Source organism: Eutrema salsugineum, unplaced genomic scaffold, assembly GCF_000478725.1.
Source record: "Eutrema salsugineum unplaced genomic scaffold, Eutsalg1_0 scaffold_5, whole genome shotgun sequence".
NCBI classification, from domain to species: Eukaryota; Viridiplantae; Streptophyta; class Magnoliopsida; order Brassicales; family Brassicaceae; genus Eutrema; species Eutrema salsugineum.
Window position 1 is genome coordinate 13,476,412 of NW_006256612.1, and position 17,474 is coordinate 13,493,885.

General features: G+C 37.2%; 5 protein-coding genes across 7 annotated transcripts; 3 read left to right on the forward strand and 2 right to left on the reverse strand.

Annotated features, from left to right (window-relative positions):
• Positions 1–140: 140 nt before the first annotated feature.
• LOC18994183 (transcription repressor OFP17) lies at positions 141–761 on the reverse strand. The gene is made up of 2 exons (XM_006417804.2): positions 544–761; positions 141–454 (listed from the first exon to the last, which is right to left on the reverse strand). The coding sequence occupies exons 1-2, from the start codon at positions 746–748 to the stop codon at positions 141–143; spliced, it is 519 nt and encodes a 172-aa protein (XP_006417867.2). The 5' UTR covers positions 749–761.
• A 1,205-nt stretch (positions 762–1,966) lies between these two features.
• LOC18994184 (transcription repressor OFP4) lies at positions 1,967–3,254 on the forward strand. The gene has a single exon (XM_006417805.2). The coding sequence runs from the start codon at positions 2,169–2,171 to the stop codon at positions 3,108–3,110; it is 942 nt and encodes a 313-aa protein (XP_006417868.1). The 5' UTR covers positions 1,967–2,168; the 3' UTR covers positions 3,111–3,254.
• LOC18994185 lies at positions 2,356–6,944 on the reverse strand. Of its 3 annotated transcripts, XR_002897964.1 has the most exons (7): positions 6,332–6,944; positions 5,909–6,180; positions 5,390–5,559; positions 5,242–5,302; positions 5,094–5,153; positions 4,501–4,602; positions 2,356–2,478 (listed from the first exon to the last, which is right to left on the reverse strand). XR_002897964.1 is itself a non-coding variant. In XM_006417806.2 (6 exons), the coding sequence occupies exons 1-5, from the start codon at positions 6,885–6,887 to the stop codon at positions 5,094–5,096; spliced, it is 1,119 nt and encodes a 372-aa protein (XP_006417869.1). In that variant the 5' UTR covers positions 6,888–6,944; the 3' UTR covers positions 4,225–4,602. The 3 variants fall into 3 exon arrangements, 2 of the variants coding, with proteins under 2 accessions (XP_006417869.1, XP_024007817.1); XM_006417806.2 differs by lacking the exon at positions 2,356–2,478 and having other exon boundaries at positions 4,225–4,602; XM_024152049.1 differs by lacking the exon at positions 2,356–2,478 and having other exon boundaries at positions 4,225–4,602; positions 5,067–5,153.
• On the forward strand, positions 6,797–13,124 carry LOC18994186 (nardilysin-like). The gene is made up of 20 exons (XM_006417807.2): positions 6,797–6,993; positions 7,276–7,733; positions 7,819–7,894; positions 7,989–8,035; positions 8,304–8,416; positions 8,760–8,833; positions 8,968–9,063; positions 9,149–9,268; positions 9,398–9,631; positions 9,746–9,894; positions 10,129–10,285; positions 10,434–10,583; positions 10,668–11,047; positions 11,124–11,273; positions 11,402–11,584; positions 11,710–11,913; positions 12,020–12,123; positions 12,205–12,358; positions 12,448–12,569; positions 12,687–13,124. Exons 1-20 carry the CDS (start codon positions 6,909–6,911, stop codon positions 12,928–12,930), a joined length of 3,300 nt encoding a protein of 1,099 aa, XP_006417870.2. The 5' UTR covers positions 6,797–6,908; the 3' UTR covers positions 12,931–13,124.
• A 296-nt stretch (positions 13,125–13,420) lies between these two features.
• Positions 13,421–16,680, forward strand: LOC18994187 (UDP-xylose transporter 3). Its single transcript, XM_006417808.2, has 9 exons — positions 13,421–13,563; positions 13,780–13,834; positions 13,922–14,089; positions 14,679–14,863; positions 14,956–15,023; positions 15,292–15,424; positions 15,532–15,693; positions 15,795–16,067; positions 16,469–16,680. Exons 3-9 carry the CDS (start codon positions 13,969–13,971, stop codon positions 16,595–16,597), a joined length of 1,071 nt encoding a protein of 356 aa, XP_006417871.1. The 5' UTR covers positions 13,421–13,563; positions 13,780–13,834; positions 13,922–13,968; the 3' UTR covers positions 16,598–16,680.
• The last annotated feature ends 794 nt before the right edge of the window (positions 16,681–17,474 follow it).

A 17,474-nucleotide genomic window follows, 5' to 3' on the forward strand; every position in this document is an offset into this window, starting at 1 on the left:
CTTGATTCTGTTGCTAATTGACAAATAATATGTATAGTGAATCAAGTTTCCGTCATTTCATTGCAAGATCATTATTCCCGTCTTTCCCTTACTAGAAAACCAAGAATAAACATTTGAATAACCGGCCATTTCGATGATTTTTAACCGTCATTGACGCTTGGAAACAAGTCTGTGCAGAGCTCTCCATAGAATCTAGTCACAAGATCAATGAAGATAGGACTTCTGAGATTTTTCCAGTAGAAGAGAAGCTCTTCCATGTCCATCAAGTCATCAATTCTCCCTTCTTCAACGATCTCATGAATCATATAGTTCTCGAAGCTTCTGCAAGCCTCTTTCACATCATCTTCTTTTGACACATCTCTTTGACTCGTCCTCGGTTTCTTGTTCATTTGGGTCACAGCCAAAGGAACCATCTTTCTTGAATGCATAGGCTTCGGATTATCGATCACACTAGCTGCGCATTAATGATGGCATTGTAGTATTTAAATTAAGATAAAAAGGCTTCCATAATCGAAAAAAATTGTTACAAGAAATTGCTGTTACATGGGGAACTTCTGGGTCTGATCTGGCTCATCCTCGGTTCCTCATTAGTACTGAGAAAACAGAGACAAGACAACAGCGTAGAGGAAGAAGATTGTGTGGTATTGACATTGCGAGTTCGAGCATGGAAGAAGGAGATGAACCTGTTGCATGATCTTGAAAGCTTTGATTTCAAGTTAATCAAACTTGACTTCAGTCTCATTTTCATTCTTCCAGCTCTGTTTTGATATTTTTGTTGCTGTAGTATAATGTTAGTTTTTGTGGGAGGGTGGTTAGTCTTACGTGGGGTTCACGTCTTTGCATTTGAATTCATCACGAATCATAATGGTGGTGGTGCTCCATGAACTTATAAACCTACATTTTGCTTTAATTTTTTTTTGTTTTTTTTGTTGTTGTTAATTTAAGTTTAAGCTTCAATTTGATTAAGCACTCTCGTTGTGAGTAAATGTATGAAGAGTGTTTGGTAAACTCGTCTTTGATTCTAAATTGGGTTGTGTTTAACTGGTAACGAAAAAGTCGTTTGAGTTAAATTATTTTTTGGTGGATGATTCTGGTTAATTGGAATGGATAAACATAAATTACAAAAATAAGGTGGCCAGAGTGAAAAGCATGAAAAGCGGTAGGGAGACCACAAGTTAAATTGGTGAGAATGAGAAGGAATTTTATTGGTCGCCGAGTTTTATGCAAAAATGTCTCTTCTTAATTCTCTACAGTCTTTTCCACCATTATTATTATTATTATGTTATGACTTGTGGCTAAAGAGATTGGACCTTAGCCTGAATTCTTGTTTAACCTATTTTGTTGAATCCCATTGTCACGTTCGCCGAATCATGTTTTGGAATTAAGTAATTAACGAACCAGAAATATTCTGTTTATATACCACTAATCGACCTAGTACCTACTACTATAGTGACAAATTTTGAGCACGACATTAGAAAAAGTTTTTTTTGTTTTCTAATCAATTTTCAACTAAAATAGACTATTGGATTCTTATTCTTTTTAAGACTGATTCATTAGATCCACCCATCTAGAACTCAAGTAGTTCGTAGTCTACTGGTTAATTCATGTGAGTTAATGATCAAGAATTTGAGTCTTATTATGATATCAACCATGGTTATCCACTCTTAATTACAAGAATATCCGGTTGTTCTACAAGTCTGAGAAATTAGTTTAGGATTTCGAATTTTCGATCATGGTTCTAGTTAAATACAAAAACAAAAACAAAAGGTTGCGTCTGAAATAGGTGTGGGCATTTTCAACTTTAAATTAGGTTTTGGTTGTCGTTCTGTTAGGTTTTGAGAGAATACTTAGACGGAGAAACATAGAGTAACATGTAACTAATTGGTTTCCACGGTTTAGATCGCATATTCTATTTCCACGGTTTGGTTTGGTTTGGTTTGGTTTAGATCTGATAAATCATCTCCGAAACCGAAATGGGTTTGGACCGTTTGGTACAAACAACAGACATTCTACGAAGTGGACCCTAGTTTTGTTCTTACATTGTACTTCCCCCAATTTTCACTTTCTCCTCTCTTTTATCTGTCACATAGAAACTCTTCAACTGCGGCAAACTCTACTGATTTTTCTCTCTTTTCTATGAGAAAATCCCAAACCTTTTTGAAACAGAGATGAGGAACTATAAGTTCAGATTTTCAGCTATGATCCCAAGTGAATGGTTCCACAAGCTCAAGAACATGACCAAACCAAGAAAAAAGCACCCTCCTCCTGATTTGTTAAACACTACCAAGAAGAAAAAACAGTTCTCTGAGTTTAACTCTTTTCCTCACTCTTCAAACTCTTATCACTCCAATAAATCCCACACTTCCTTAGAATCTAAGAGCCTTCAGATATCACCAAGAAACTCTCTTCACATGATACAGAGCAAACGAAAGACTGTTTACAAGCCATCACCTCCTTCCTCTTCTTCTTCTTCTGTATCTGCAGGTTTTAACAAGAAGAAGATCAAATTTATTCCGAAACAAGATTCTTCCTCTGCCTCTTCCAACTTGAAACTCAGTTCTTCTGCTGATGATATCATCATCGACACGAAGAACAGAGATTTCAAGAAGAAAATGTTCAAAGAGATCAAGGTGATTGATTCAACGGATGAAGCCTGCAGTGCAAGTAAAAGATCGCGTAAAACCCATCATCTATCTGTGAAGGTTAACAATAAAGAGAAAGAAAAAGAAGAAGATGCTTGTAGAATCCAGAAGAAACATCAGAAATCATTAGTTTCTAGTGGAAGAAGATCATCAGCAAACTCTCCAAGGATAAAACTCAGAGTGACTTCTCCTAAAATTCATGTATCAGCGCGTAGAAGCAAATCGAGATTGCAGAGCAAACAAGTTCTTGACAGTTTTGCAGTAATCAAGAGTTCTGTTGATCCCAATAAGGATTTCAGAGAATCAATGGTTGAGATGATTGAAGAGAATGACATCAGAGATTCACAAGACATGGAGGATCTTCTAGCATGTTACCTTTCATTGAATCCTAAGGAGTATCATGATCTTATCTTCAAGGTGTTCGTTCAAGTCTGGCTTGAAGTCATAAAATCTAAATTTTCATCTTAAGTAGAAACGTATGTAATAATTGTTAATTCTCTGTTAAAAATAGTAGAACTTTTTGATATAATTGTCAATTGTGTGGAGATTATCTGTGCAAGACAAGTTTTGTTTTTCTTTGTTTTTTGCTGGATAATAAAGTAAATAAGATAGATGGATCACTCGCTTTCTTTTGTTTGTGGTTGTCATTGGTGAACATAATAAAGCACATTTGTTCAGCAATTGAGCATTATAAAGACCATAATTTATGGCATGAAATTATCCAATTAACAGCAACAAATCTCAACCTCACGAGTCTCTACCAAAAGAGAAAATTTGCATAAAGCAGAAGTTTTAGTTTTTTGTATTAAAAAGCATTTAAAAATATTTAGAAACAACAAACAATCATAGTATATACAAGTTCAAGTTCTAAATCATATTCATAGTATAGTACTCTAATTGAATGCGGTGATACTTGAATACTAGTCTTCGATTTTGATTATAAAAAAAGATATCTGTTACTAAAGATAAAAGAAGACATACGTTAGTATCCAATCGTCAATCACTCTGTCTAAATTCGTTTAGTTGAAGACTAGACGCTCTAGGCGTTGGATCATCGAAAACCTGCTAAAGAGACAATTTATTTGAACACTTAATAAAGAAACAAAGAAAATGGCAATAAATTGAACTGAGATTAGATTAGGATTGATCGAGTTTTAGCCGTAGTTATAATGACTTGTGAGCAAAGTTTTCAAAATATAGGAGTGAGAATGGCAAGTCGCAATATAAATGGGTTTTTTAAAAAAAAAGGCCAATAGTGAATGGACAACAAACACACGGAGACAAGCTGAAACCCAACAAATACGGAGTTGTAATGGGTTCCAGTCCTCATGATTAATGAAATAGGAAACACGAAAATGGAGCCTGACGAAGATGATCGCTTTAGAGAGAGAAAGAAACACTGACACAGGAGAGGATATGATTAAAGAGGAAAAGCAGGGAGAGAGAGAGTTTTCAGAACCTTAAAGGCTTTGCTGTTGTGATGGAGAAGGAGAAGAAGAAGAAGAGGACCACTGTTTTTTGCTCCTCTTTCCCAATGCCCCCATCTCCTACATGTCTACCATTTATACAGTTGGTACGGTATGTGCATTTTTTCGGCAATTGATCAACTACAAACATTGACATTAATGGGGAACACAAAACTCATTTTTGGATCCCAAGACATTTGCATCAAATTAATCGGACTTTTCCCACTGCTTTTTCCAAGTCCGAATATTGTTTGTTAGGTTTCACTTTAACCAAGCCAATAAACATCCTAAAAGAACCCTAAGTTACTTAACAAAAAGATTCACTAGATATTATCATCATCATATTCACAAATTCTTACGGGTTTTGAAGACAAAAGACGACAAAATGTTACCCAGTTTTTTTACATTCCATAGATGCCACAGTACGTCATTGTTCAGCATCTGTTTATCGGCTACACAAAAAAGGTCTGATCTCTGCTCCAGTACTCCATTTCCTATACGCAAAGAATAAACAGAAAAAAAAATGAATGGACGGCTTATACGAAAAATAAGGAGAGACATATGTGAATTGTCATGCCGTACGTAAACAAGGAATTTCATCAGCTTATTAAAAACACCGATCCTCGTAAGCAAACAGGCTCAACTAACCCATTAAAATTTAGATCGCCATGAATAGGTGCACCTTGGTTCGCTAATGTTACCATCAACTTATCACATGAATGGTCAAAAATATAGAAACATAAAACCCATCCCTTTTATAGGATGACCACATGGAAAAGTAATGACGTTAATAATAGTTTATAAACTCCAGAGCAACATATTTTGTATTAAGTAGCACTACACATATGCTCACAGGTCCACAAGTAGAGTTTCACTTCAAAGCTAACTTGAGAAATATTATTGGTTTCTACGAAATTGTTTTTCTCTTCTAAAGGTCACCAGAGTGTGATGATAATACCTTAGAGTATGTATATGTGTAACTCACCTACTCAAGGTTGCGCTCTTTACGTCTCATCTCAACTCGATATTTATCTTTAATATTAACCTATGAGATAATGCGTCAGTTAGATACCTGATAAAGTCAACTGTAAGAGAAATGAATGGAGACCAGCAAGATAAGTGAAGCTGTGTACATTAGTTCTACGCTCTAGAATTGGATTCTCATCCTTGATCCGCTTCCAGTTTGCACCATACCTGAATCACCAGAGAATAGATCAAATCAACCGAAATGCATGAAAGATGTTCATCTAACATCTAAGAGAACGTTCAAGTCTCAAGTACTTTTCATAGCCTTTCATTACGGCCAGGGTTTCTGCAGTACTCCAATAAACTTTCTCCCTATGGTTTCTTTTTTTCAAAGGAGAGACGACAATTCTTTCACGTCTTGGTTTATTATTCTTTTCACCATCAGCGCCCATTTCTACATCTGAATCATCAATGGAGTCTTCCCACTAATAAAACAAACAAACAAAGAGATGTGAAAAACAAACTCGTTTGAACAAAACAAGTCCCACATTACACTGTTGGATGAAAGCATGTTATTTTAACTCCGCTACAACCGAACATGCAAAGAGATCAATCTAAACAAGATAAAGCTGAATACGAATTTCCCATCAAGTGTAGCAAGCTGGTCAGCCAAAATAAAATGTAAGGAGAAGATGAGAATGAATGTGGTCCATGTGGAGAACAAAGTAAATATGTGTGTACTAGGTGTTCCATCATCCTAGCTATTTAAACACAAGAAGACCTAAGACAACAACGTGGATGATCTGATGAAACAGTAAACATGAACAGATTTACCTCAAATGTCTGTGCTGTGGTTCTTCGCTCCATCAAGCTAGGCCTCGGTAAAGTGGTTGTTTCAGAAGGATTAGCAACATCATTTACTTGTTCTGTAATCGTCGCATTGTGTAACGTTGAAGGTCCTCCTTGTTCCAAAGCATTCATCAGGTCGATTTTAGAAGCTCTAAGCTTTTTGAGCTGTCTGTCAACAACTGCAGAGGAAATGGTTTTGATTTGACGAAGTGGAGATTCAGCTTCTGACTCACCAGAAGGTCTTTCTTGTTCAGTATCTGAAAAAAATTGTAGAAAAGAATCAAAACCTCGAGGAAGAAAAAAAAGAAAAGAATAAACTTCACCTTATCCTTCCAGAGGATACCAGAAAGCGAAACGCCTCAAAAAACATATAAAGATGAGCAGAAAAAAGGTTCAGAAAGTGTTGACCTTGGTCTTCGTCACCATCTTCAGAGGCTTCAACAATCGGCTCTGTCTCTCTACTTTCTTCGCTAGATTCAACCTCTTCCGATTCATCCATCGCATTTCCATCATCATAGGCATAACCATGGTTGGGATCCAACTCTGTAACTACCTTCCTCAAAGCAACCAAAGCTTTTTCTCTCGTATTCTCTTCCATCAGAGTTTCACAAGCCTTTTCGTCATTGTGGGCCATCCATAATCTTCGACAGCTATTCAAGAGGTCACTAGTAACCAAGCAACTGACCTTATCGCATAGAGGCATAATCCTACGGAGCCAAATCGATCTAATTGCTTCAGTATAAGCCACTTTCGCATCTCTCTCACTACCCAGACACCTCGCTGTGCACTCCACAGCTACTTGACTGTACGCTTCCTTCACTGATTCGGGAACCTTAGAACCTTCTTTGTGCAGAATCTCCACTAGATTCTCCAACCTCTCGAGATTCTTCTCCTCCACAACTCCGTCCTTGATCTCGATGAAAATCCCTTCGAGAATAGCTTCCTTCCACTGTGACAGTGCCATTGTTGCCTACCCAACCAAACAATGTTAGGGCTTTTCAGAGCAATCAGTACGATCTCGCTCTTCGATTCCGTGTCTCGAATTGGGTTTTACAAGAAAGGACGATTAGGTTTGTAATATTTTGAATTTCAATTTTCAATTTTCGATTCTCTTTCCCGGGGGGTTTGATTTTCAGAGGCGAAGCGATCGAAAGGGATGAGTTGAACTTTTGGTTTTGCCACTTTCGTTTTCCAAAATAACAACGCGTGCCGTTTTTACTATTACGAAACGGCTCACGTGCCATATCCTCCAGAGACAACGGCAAGATATTACGCAATTTTGATTTTGCGTTTCAGTAGCGATTCTAATTTTTTTTTCTTTTTTTTTTTAACTAAAATAAACGAATATTCAGAAGAGGGCAATAGCGGCGGAATCGGATTCATTGCGTATAGAGAGGCAAGACCTAAGAAGAGGAAGAAAGAGATACTCTTTCAGCAGCAGCACTTGTTCACGAGTCGTCGCGATCTTCTCAGAACGAGTACAATGTCTGCAACGAAATCCGTTTCGACCTTGGACAATGTAGTCGTGAAGTCACCTAACGATCGGAGGTTATACAGAGTGATTGAATTGGAGAATGGATTGTGTGCTCTGCTTATTCACGATCCAGATATTTATCCCGAAGGCTCTGTTGCGGATGGTCAGAACACCGACGCCGAAGGTGACGAGGAAGAAGAAGAAGAAGAAGAAGATAGTGACGGGAGCTATGAAGATGATGAAGATGATGAGGAAGAAGGGGAAGGAGATGAAGAAGATGATGAGGATGAGGATGAGGATGAAGTAAAAGGGAAAGGGGATCATCAGACCAAAAAGGTTTTCAGTTTAACATATATCACCTGCTTTGTTACTCTTTATCAAATTTGATTTTAAACTTCTATGTTTTGTGATATGCTTTCAGGCAGCTGCAGCTATGTGTGTTGCAATGGGTAGCTTCTTGGATCCTCCGGAGGCGCAAGGCCTGGCTCACTTTCTTGGTACTTTCATCTTTCTATGACTTTGAACTACAGTTTGAGTTCACTTCTTTTGTTTTTAGTGTTGAATCACTCTCTTTTTTTATGTTTTGTGCAGAACACATGCTTTTTATGGGTAGCACCGAGTTCCCCGATGAGAATGAAGTAAGCATTGCATTATTTTATATGTTTGCAATTGTTGCACTATTCATAGATTCATATGAAGTGACGTATTCTGTTAACTTCAATTTTTTTTGTTTTATCTTTGAATTAAGAAACTAGCCCAATTAGCATGATTAAATATAACTGAGATTTTTCTTAGAGCATGGATAATGGATGATGGTTAGATCTTTTGTACGTTTAGTACAGACTTTGTTTTGTTAGCATGATGTATCTTTGAATTTTTCCGGGTTTGACTTTGTTTTACTTGTAGTATGATAGTTACTTGTCTAAGCATGGAGGATCCTCTAACGCATACACAGAAATGGAGCATACGTGCTATCATTTTGAAGTCAAGAGAGAATTCCTTCAAGGTGCCTTGAAAAGGTAGAAAATTTTGTTGAGCTGCACTTCACTTATTCAAATGTCAATTTCTGTAAATTTAACAAGACAGGCGACACATGGGTCGGTATGTATGCCTAAAGTTTGTTATCATTGTTCAATTTGTGATGATCTAGAAAAGTAAGATGCATAGTTCTATTTATCCTTCTTGCTCCTTTTTACGTTAATTGTCTCCCTAATATGTGTCACTTGGATTTTACCTAAACCATCTGTTGCAAAACATTTTCCGTAGGCAAAATTTGGGTTTGCTGATTAGGTTTGATCTTTTCGTTTTTGTTTTTGTTTTTTCGATCGCTTATTTGACCTTGGTTTGTTCTCTTGTTATTAGGTTCTCTCAATTTTTTGTAGCACCCCTCATGAAGACTGAAGCCATGGAACGCGAACTCCTTGCTGTTGATTCAGGTTTCTCCTACCTGTTAATCATACCCTTATTCCTTGTTAGATCTTATCGAAAGATCCATCTTCAGCAAACATTCAGATAAATTTTCCTTCTTATATAGTTAAAAGTGTCTTGCTAACAATATCCAAAATTATAGAATTTAACCAGGCCCTCCAAAATGATGCATGTCGTCTGCAACAATTTCAATGCTACACGTCTGCAAAGGGTCATCCGTTTAATAGGTTCTCTTGGGGTAAGGACATCTCGGTGTACATTTCTTGCCACACTTATATTTATGAAATAAGTTGATGTAATATGTCTTTTATGTGCTCTGGAAGGTAACAAGAAGAGCTTAAGTGGTGCAATGGAGAATGGGGTTGATCTACGAGAATGCATTGTGAAATTATACAAGGAATATTACCACGGTGGATTGATGAAACTCGTTGTCATTGGAGGAGGTAAAATTATCTAGGTTTATTATGTGTTTGGCTCTGATTCTTGGAAAATGTTATTTTACATTCCTAAATATTGGCTTGTGTTGCCGTTTGTGTTTATTGTATTAAATGATTTCCTATAAAACCCTGCAGAATCTCTCGATATGCTAGAAAGTTGGGTTGTAGAACTATTCGGTGATGTCAAAAACGGATCCAAAATCAGGCCAACTCTGGAGGCGAAATGCCCCATTTGGAAAGGTGGTAAATTATATCGCCTAGAAGCGGTTAGAGATGTTCATATTCTTGATTTGACTTGGACTCTCCCTCCTCTTCGCCATGCCTATGTGAAGAAGTCGGAAGACTATCTAGCACATTTATTAGGACATGGTGAGAAATCACATTGATTTTATCGGTATATAGAATAGTCTTTAAGTGTGCTTGTGCATGCACTCATTTAAAATGCATCTTGAAGAATGTTGTTTATACCATTTTATTTTTTAGAGGGTAGAGGAAGTCTGCATTCATTCCTAAAAGGTAAGGGCTGGGCAACCTCGCTGTCTGCTGGTGTCGGAGATGATGGAATAAATCGGTCGTCTCTAGCTTATGTCTTTGGAATGTCCATACATCTCACTGACTCTGGTTTAGAGAAGGTAACTTAATACATATAGATTAGTTTTTAAACTAAGTTTAACGATGTGGTCAATTCAATCGTTTTCACCTGTATATATAAGCCCTTTGTCTCTGACTTTTCAGGTAGTCTCTTTTATGGTTTCTTAATTGACTTTCCTTAGTGGACAAGCTGTTGATAGCTTCGTATACTGTCCTTCTCCTTTAAGTTTTTGTTAAGTTACTCATTATGACCTTATGACAACTTTTATTTACAGATATATGACATCATTGGTTACGTCTATCAATATCTTAAGTTATTGCGTGATGTGACCCCACAAGAATGGATATTCAAGGAACTCCAAGATATTGGGAACATGGACTTTAGATATGCTGAGGAGCAGCCTGCAGACGATTATGCTGCTGAGCTCTCAGGTTTGTACTTATATAGTCATTCGTCTAGTTTTTTTAAAACGTTAATATAATGTTAGCTTATTATGTTGGCATGTAAAGCCTAAATATTTTCAGAACTTAATATCGTCATGGGTTTTCTTAAGCAACTATTGAAACTCGTATTGTACAGAGAATATGCTTGCTTATCCGGTAGAGCACGTTATTTATGGTGATTATGTATACCAGACATGGGATCCAAAAATGATAGAAGATCTCATGGGTTTCTTCACACCAAAAAACATGAGGATTGATGTTGTTTCGAAATCCATCACGTCAGAAGGTACTTTAGAGACTAGTTAAGTATGTAACTTTTGGGTTGCATATTTATATTCTCACTATCTTTTTGTGAAACTTCTTGTTTCAGAGTTCCAAACTGAGCCGTGGTTCGGTTCTCGTTACAGAGAAGAAGATGTTCCATTGTCTTTGATTGAAACATGGAGCAATCCTTCAGAAGTAGATAAGTCCTTACATCTGCCTTCAAAAAACGAATTCATCCCTTGTGATTTTTCCATCCGAGCCATTAATTCTGATGGGGAAACCAAAAGTCCGTCTCCACCTAAATGTATAATTGACGAACCGTTCATGAAGTTCTGGTACAAGCTGGACGAAACGTTTAAGGTTCCTCGTGCAAATACATACTTCCGCATAAATTTGAAGGGGGCATATGACAGTGTGAAGAACTGCCTTTTGACGGAATTATTTATCAACCTTCTGAAAGACGAGCTAAATGAGATCATATACCAGGCAAGTAACTACCTTTTAGGAAGATCTTTTAGATGTTTTTGTTTTTGTATTGACATGAATATCTGGTTTTTTGCAGGCCAGTATAGCAAAACTTGAAACTTCTTTATCTATGTATGGTGATAAACTAGAGCTTAAAGTGTATGGCTTTAATGAAAAGATTCCAGCTCTCTTATCAAAAATCTTAGCCATAGCCAAATCCTTCATGCCAAGCCTGGACCGGTTTAAGGTATGTGAATTTTTGCATGGATAATTGCCATACCTTTTATTCTCATTCAATCTTGAACTTCAAATTTCGTGTCAATTTATTTTCCCTTTATTTCTTGATTCAACTACCTTCTCTATCTAACCTTGCAGGTTATTAAGGAAAACATGGAGAGAGGGTTTAGAAATACCAATATGAAGCCTTTGAACCATTCCACATACTTGAGACTGCAACTCTTGTGTAAACGAATTTATGACAGCGACGAGAAGTTGTCTGTACTAAATGATTTGTCTCTCACTGATCTCAACAGCTTTATTCCTGAAGTCCGCTCTCAGGTAACGTTCTGCATCAACCACCTTTAATGTGATTACCCTTTTACTTAATACATAACTACTTGCCTTTGCATTGTTTCTGTGGTTTTTTTTTTTTAATTTGGGCAAACCTGTTGTCATGTTTGCAGATATTTATTGAGGCTCTATGTCATGGTAATTTGTCTGAAGATGAAGCAGTAAACATATCAAACATATTCAAAAACAGTTTGACGGTAGAACCGCTCCCAGTCAAACGTAGACATGGAGAGCAGATAACGTGTTTCCCTCTGAGTGCCAAACTTGTAAGAGATGTCAATGTGAAGAACAAATCTGAAACAAACTCAGTAGTCGAGGTAAAAAGAAAATTGTCTTGTGATGACCGTCAGCCAAGTGGAAACTATAGTACGTTTCTCGGATCTAGTCATGGTCATGAATTCGAACCTGAATTTTGTTTTGCAGCTTTACTATCAAATCGAGCCTGAAGAAGCTCAATCAACAAGAATGAAAGCGATCCTGGATCTCTTCCATGAAATCATAGAAGAGCCATTGTTCAATCAGTTGAGGTTAGTCATCACATGTTTCCCTAGTTTGTTGGTCAAATCGTATCCATGTATAGTCATATATATATGCGATTTTGGTTATAGGACAAAGGAGCAGCTAGGTTATGTTGTCGAGTGTGGACCTCGCTTAACGTATCGTGTCCATGGTTTCTGTTTTTGTGTTCAATCTTCTAAGTACGGTCCAGTTCACTTGCTCGGGAGAGTCGACAATTTCATAAAAGACATTGAGGGGCTGCTGGTAAGTTTGTAATCAAAAATAAAAGTATCAAGTTTTGTTAAATCTTTTGACACCTCACTTCACAAATGTTACTCGGCCTGTCATTGCAGGAACAACTCGATGAAGAATCCTATGAAGATTATAGAAGCGGTATGATTGCTAGATTGCTGGAAAAGGATCCCTCTCTCTTGTCTGAGACGAATGAGTTATGGAGTCAGATTGTTGACAAAAGGTAAGAATCTTATGGTGTTTGAAGTATGTGATGGGTAGTTTCATATATACTTCAGTGAGTTAGTTGCCTATGTCCTTATTGGTCACCGACTAATGAAAATGAAGTGAACTGTCACAGGTACATGTTTGATTTCTCCCACAAAGAAGCAGAAGAGCTAAGAAGCATAGAGAAGAAAGATGTGATTAGTTGGTTCAAAACCTATTTCAGAGAATCGTCGCCCAAATGTCGTAGGCTTGCGGTTAGGGTTTGGGGATGCAATACCAATATGAAAGAAACTCAAACAGACCACAAGTCGGTGCAGGTCATCGCAGACGCTGTGGCTTTCAAGTCAACTTCTCAGTTTTACCCGAGCCTCTGCTAGTGAGAGAATCAAACACTATATAGAAGTTTTGCTTCGTCTTATTTTTTTCTGTGGTATTTTCATCCACTCAAGTTTTCTTCTTACCCACGATGGATAGTTTAAGCTATTATACTTTGGGTGACGAATACCAAAATATCGCTTTTTTTTTGTTATGATTTGAGAATATTCAATTAAATTATGTTTTGTCGGTTGGTTGAGGTTGAAATCTATTATTGGTCCAACACAAGCTAGTGACTTTTTTACGAATTAGAATATAGAAACCAGGCACATTTATAAAATTTCCCTTAAAAATAGCAGCATAACTAAAAAAACACACAAACAAAAATAAAAAGATTGTCCAATACCTTATTTTGGACATCGAATTTTTTACATAACCAACGGTAAAATCAAATATCATTTTGTGGATCATGATTTTTTTTTTATAATTACAATTTTATCCCGCGGTTAAATTGCTTGTGGGGCCTCTCAAGTATCAACGTAGAAAGCGAAAACTATCTTCTTCTTCTCTCTCACTATTTCCTCTGTACGGTGCTGAGTGCAGACCATCAAATTGTAAAAATAGGATTCTCTCTTTTATACAAAAATCTGAATCTCTTCTCCTCCGTCGAAGTTTGGATTCTCGCTGGTTCTCCCGTGAGTTTTCTCTCTCTCTCTCTCTCATTCCCCTTTCTCCCTTATGTTCTCGTTGTTTCGTTTCGCGTCTCTTCAATTTCCGTTCGACTAATTTCTGATCTCTGTCTCATAACGGCAGATCTAGGGTTTATGGCTTCTGGCTTTCAATAAATCTGACTCGTTCTCTGATTTTTGTTAGTGTTTATCTAACGAGTTTCTATATCTCCATTGCTGCAGTCGAGCTGCCCCAGCTTCGTTTCTCTCACATTTACGTACGTTATGCACGAATGAGGTTCGTTTTCTCCAGATCGCTATTGTTTCCTTTACATATCACTGGCTAGCTTATGATTCGGAATCGATGTAAAATTTTGGTGGATAGATCATCGTAGATCGTGATTGAAGCGAGAGAAAATAAGGAGAGCGAAGATGAGCGAGGGCCAGAAGTTCCAGTTGGGAACAATCGGCGCTTTGAGTTTGTCCGTTGTGTCGTCTGTGTCAATCGTGATCTGTAACAAGGCGCTTATTAGCACCCTTGGCTTCACATTCGGTAACCTATTCATTTCTCCCCCGTGGATTTTAGTGTTATAGGCTCCTTTGACTATCCACATTGCTGCATATATCATTTCCATCTTGATCTATCCGTGTGTTTGTATGCTTAAGAAGTTTATGAAATCTAGGCGAATGAGTTGAAGGATAGGGTAAAGATCATTTTGTTTCATACTATATTCGGATTGTTAGGTGGTTATTTCTTTTTTTTTTTAATTACCTGATGGTCCTTACCGAGAATTGCCTCCATGCTTGTATATGTTTAGGAAGTTTTCATAGCTTTGGTATGTAATACAAATGCTTTAGATGCTCCTGTGACTTTAAATGATGTTTGTGGTGTGTGTCCCCAAAAGAAAAGGGAATTGTATTATTACTTTATGAGGTGCTTTTTTTTTTACGAGCTCTTCTTTTCTGTGAATTTTTTTCTTGATGGGAGGCAGATACACGGCCGAATCATGTCTAGTATAATACTGAGCATGACGCTTATCAACCCTTTTTGAAGCCTGCGTCTTCATAATTTCTTATATGTGATCATGTGCAATTGGTTTCATAAGCTATCTGTACTTACTTTTGTTATTTTGTACGTACAGCGACTACTTTGACAAGTTGGCATCTTTTGGTCACGTTTTGTTCCCTTCATGTGGCATTATGGATGAAGATGTTTGAACACAAACCTTTTGATCCACGAGCTGTGATGGGATTTGGCATATTGAATGGGATATCCATAGGACTATTGAACCTCAGCCTGGGCTTTAATTCCGTTGGTTTTTACCAGGTATAACTTTGTCTTTCCAGCTGCTACACGATGATATCTTGTTAACCTGTGTATTTCAAATTCAAACCCATCTTCTCTTCTGTTGGTATTAGATGACAAAACTAGCAATCATCCCCTGTACTGTTCTCTTGGAGACCCTCTTCTTCAGGAAAAAGTTCAGGTTAGCACTCAAAGTTCTGTTACTTTATTGTATCTTTCTATGATACGTGAGTGATTATTAATTTGGAGGAAGCTATTTTCTCTTTTTCCACTGATCATGTATTTCTAGTTGACTATTAATGCTCTAATTTGATATTCTGTGTAATAGTTGAGCAGTTTAGTGACAGTATTATGTCCCTCTGTGTTGATAGTTCATCCTCAAAAAATTTCATGGCTCACGAGTTTCTCAAGCTAGTAGTTGCTGACATACTTCCGTTTTTTGTTTGCAGCCGAAAAATTCAGTTTTCATTAACCATTCTTCTCCTTGGTGTTGGAATTGCAACCGTCACAGATCTTCAGCTCAATATGCTGGGTTCTGTCTTGTCGCTGCTGGCTGTTATCACAACTTGTGTTGCTCAAATTGTATCCTTCGCTTAGCCGCTCTTTTCACATTGCTTATTCTTTTGAACTTTCTTTATATTTTTTCTTAAGTCAATTCGATGATGTTAGCTTTAACCGATTGTATACAGATGACAAATACCATCCAGAAGAAGTTCAAAGTTTCATCCACGCAACTTCTTTATCAGTCTTGCCCGTATCAAGCAATCACACTTTTCGTCACTGGGCCGTTTTTAGATGGGCTCTTAACCAACCAGAACGTGTTTGCTTTCAAGTACACTTCTCAAGTTGTGGTGAGACTTAATCTGCCAGGGATTCTGCCCAACTTATTTACTGGTCTACTTGCTTCCATGTCGATTTGACATATTTACACGTGCTTCTTTGTTGAATGCAGTTCTTCATCGTCCTGTCCTGCGTCATATCAGTGTCTGTAAACTTCAGCACCTTTCTTGTCATTGGAAAAACGTCTCCCGTCACATATCAGGTTCTGGGACATCTGAAAACATGCCTGGTTCTAGCATTTGGCTATGTGTTGCTGCGAGATCCATTCAACTGGCGCAACATTCTCGGTATTATGGTGGCTGTGATTGGAATGGTTGTTTATTCCTATTTCTGCTCGATTGAAACTCAGCAGAAGGCAAGTGAAACATCAACTCAGTTGCCTCAGGTATGTGTCATCTAGCTTTTATCTTTCTGTTTGGATATATATAGGCTAATACCAATAAATTGGTCTGGAGTCAAATATTAAATAGGATTCTCTCGTATGATTTAAACAAATGAAAACCCTTTTTCTCCATAAGGTTTTCTTTTTTGAGAAAAAAAAGGGGGACAAGTGATATCAGTCTAATTGCAAAATCAATTGTACAATAAAAGAAATAATTAGATGGTTCCCTCAAATCATATTCCTGTTACGTACCATTGATTTCGCAATAAAAAGACTGCTTTCAGAAAAGCAACCATATTCCTAGGTATTGTTTTGGTTGGTAAAGGTCTATGCTAGATTTTTGTGTCATGTTATATTGCTGTAGAAGAAAAGAGAAAAAAACTTATGTTACTTTGGTTTCGCAGATGAAAGAGAGCGAGAAGGATCCGCTAATAGCAGCTGAAAATGGAAGCGGAGTGTTATCAGATGGTGGTGGGGGTGTGCCAAAGACAGTGGCTCCTGTATGGAACTCGAATAAAGATTTTCAAGCCTAATGCTGAACATCGCTATTTTTTTATATATATATCAACTCTCTTTGTATCAGATTTGTCAAAAGAAAAAAAAAACTTTTTTTTAATTCCTCTTTTTTTGTTTGTTTGTTTGTTTGTTCTCTTTTTAAATCGCATAGCAGAGAAGTAGGGGAGAGTGAAAAATCAACAGCTTTCCACCGTATGGAAAAAAGGAAGAAAGTAGAGAGTGAGGAGGGAGAAAAAGGAAACAAGCTTTGATGTTTCCAGTTTTATAATACAGAGCAGCTTTTTTTTTATCTATCTTGGATTTAGTATTACAACCCTATTCCAAAGTTGTCGCTATAATTCATCAACACTGCCACACTGGAGACATGTATTTGATTTCAGACTCCAATCTCCATTATATGGATATACTCTACTCAATTCTCCGTACCAACTTCTTATTGTCTTTGTCGACATTGACATGGGAGTGAAATACGTTTCTGATATTCCGTGCTTATAGTTATTTCTGTTATTTTTTGGTATATTTTTTTATTTCAGAGAAACTGAAGCATCCTCGCGGAATAGAACCCTGCTGCGGTGCAGGCTAGGGTTCGAAGCCCGGCTGGTGCATCCTTTGAGCTGTGAAGAAAAATTGGCTTCGATGGATCTCCAGATGATCTCTCCATACCTGAGCTCTAATTTTTTTTGTTAGTTTATTTCTGTTTTCTGAGTTTTTTTTAAGTTGATTTTTTTTCAGTTGATTTTTTTTTCTCGAAAGGAAAAAACATTTCAGTTGATTTTTTTTCCGACTCCGTTATATGCCGTTTGACAGCATTAGCATGAAAAACAAATTTCCCTTCCATTGTTGAAATTGACAGTTTCCTAATATAGTATCTCATATGGTATGCCATCAATTAAA

Bases quoted from the DNA above. Each gene is read 5' to 3' on its own strand.
- LOC18994183 (XM_006417804.2), bottom strand. From the start codon at position 748: ATGAAAATGAGACTGAAGTCAAGTTTGATTAACTTGAAATCAAAGCTT. The intron at 455-543 runs GTAACAGCAATT...ATTAATGCGCAG, and splicing joins CAGACCCAGAAGTTCCCCAT to CTAGTGTGATCGATAATCCG.
- LOC18994184 (XM_006417805.2), top strand. From the start codon at position 2,169: ATGAGGAACTATAAGTTCAGATTTTCAGCTATGATCCCAAGTGAATGG.
- LOC18994185 (XM_006417806.2), bottom strand. From the start codon at position 6,887: ATGGCACTGTCACAGTGGAAGGAAGCTATTCTCGAAGGGATTTTCATC. The intron at 6,181-6,331 runs GTCAACACTTTC...AATTTTTTTCAG, and splicing joins AGATGGTGACGAAGACCAAG to ATACTGAACAAGAAAGACCT. The intron at 5,560-5,908 runs GTAAATCTGTTC...TTGTTTTATTAG, and splicing joins CCACAGCACAGACATTTGAG to TGGGAAGACTCCATTGATGA.
- LOC18994186 (XM_006417807.2), top strand. From the start codon at position 6,909: ATGTTAGGGCTTTTCAGAGCAATCAGTACGATCTCGCTCTTCGATTCC. The intron at 7,734-7,818 runs GTTTTCAGTTTA...ATATGCTTTCAG, and splicing joins GGGATCATCAGACCAAAAAG to GCAGCTGCAGCTATGTGTGT. The intron at 8,834-8,967 runs GTTTCTCCTACC...CCAAAATTATAG, and splicing joins ACTCCTTGCTGTTGATTCAG to AATTTAACCAGGCCCTCCAA.
- LOC18994187 (XM_006417808.2), top strand. From the start codon at position 13,969: ATGAGCGAGGGCCAGAAGTTCCAGTTGGGAACAATCGGCGCTTTGAGT. The intron at 14,090-14,678 runs GTAACCTATTCA...TTGTACGTACAG, and splicing joins CACCCTTGGCTTCACATTCG to CGACTACTTTGACAAGTTGG. The intron at 16,068-16,468 runs GTATGTGTCATC...TTGGTTTCGCAG, and splicing joins CATCAACTCAGTTGCCTCAG to ATGAAAGAGAGCGAGAAGGA.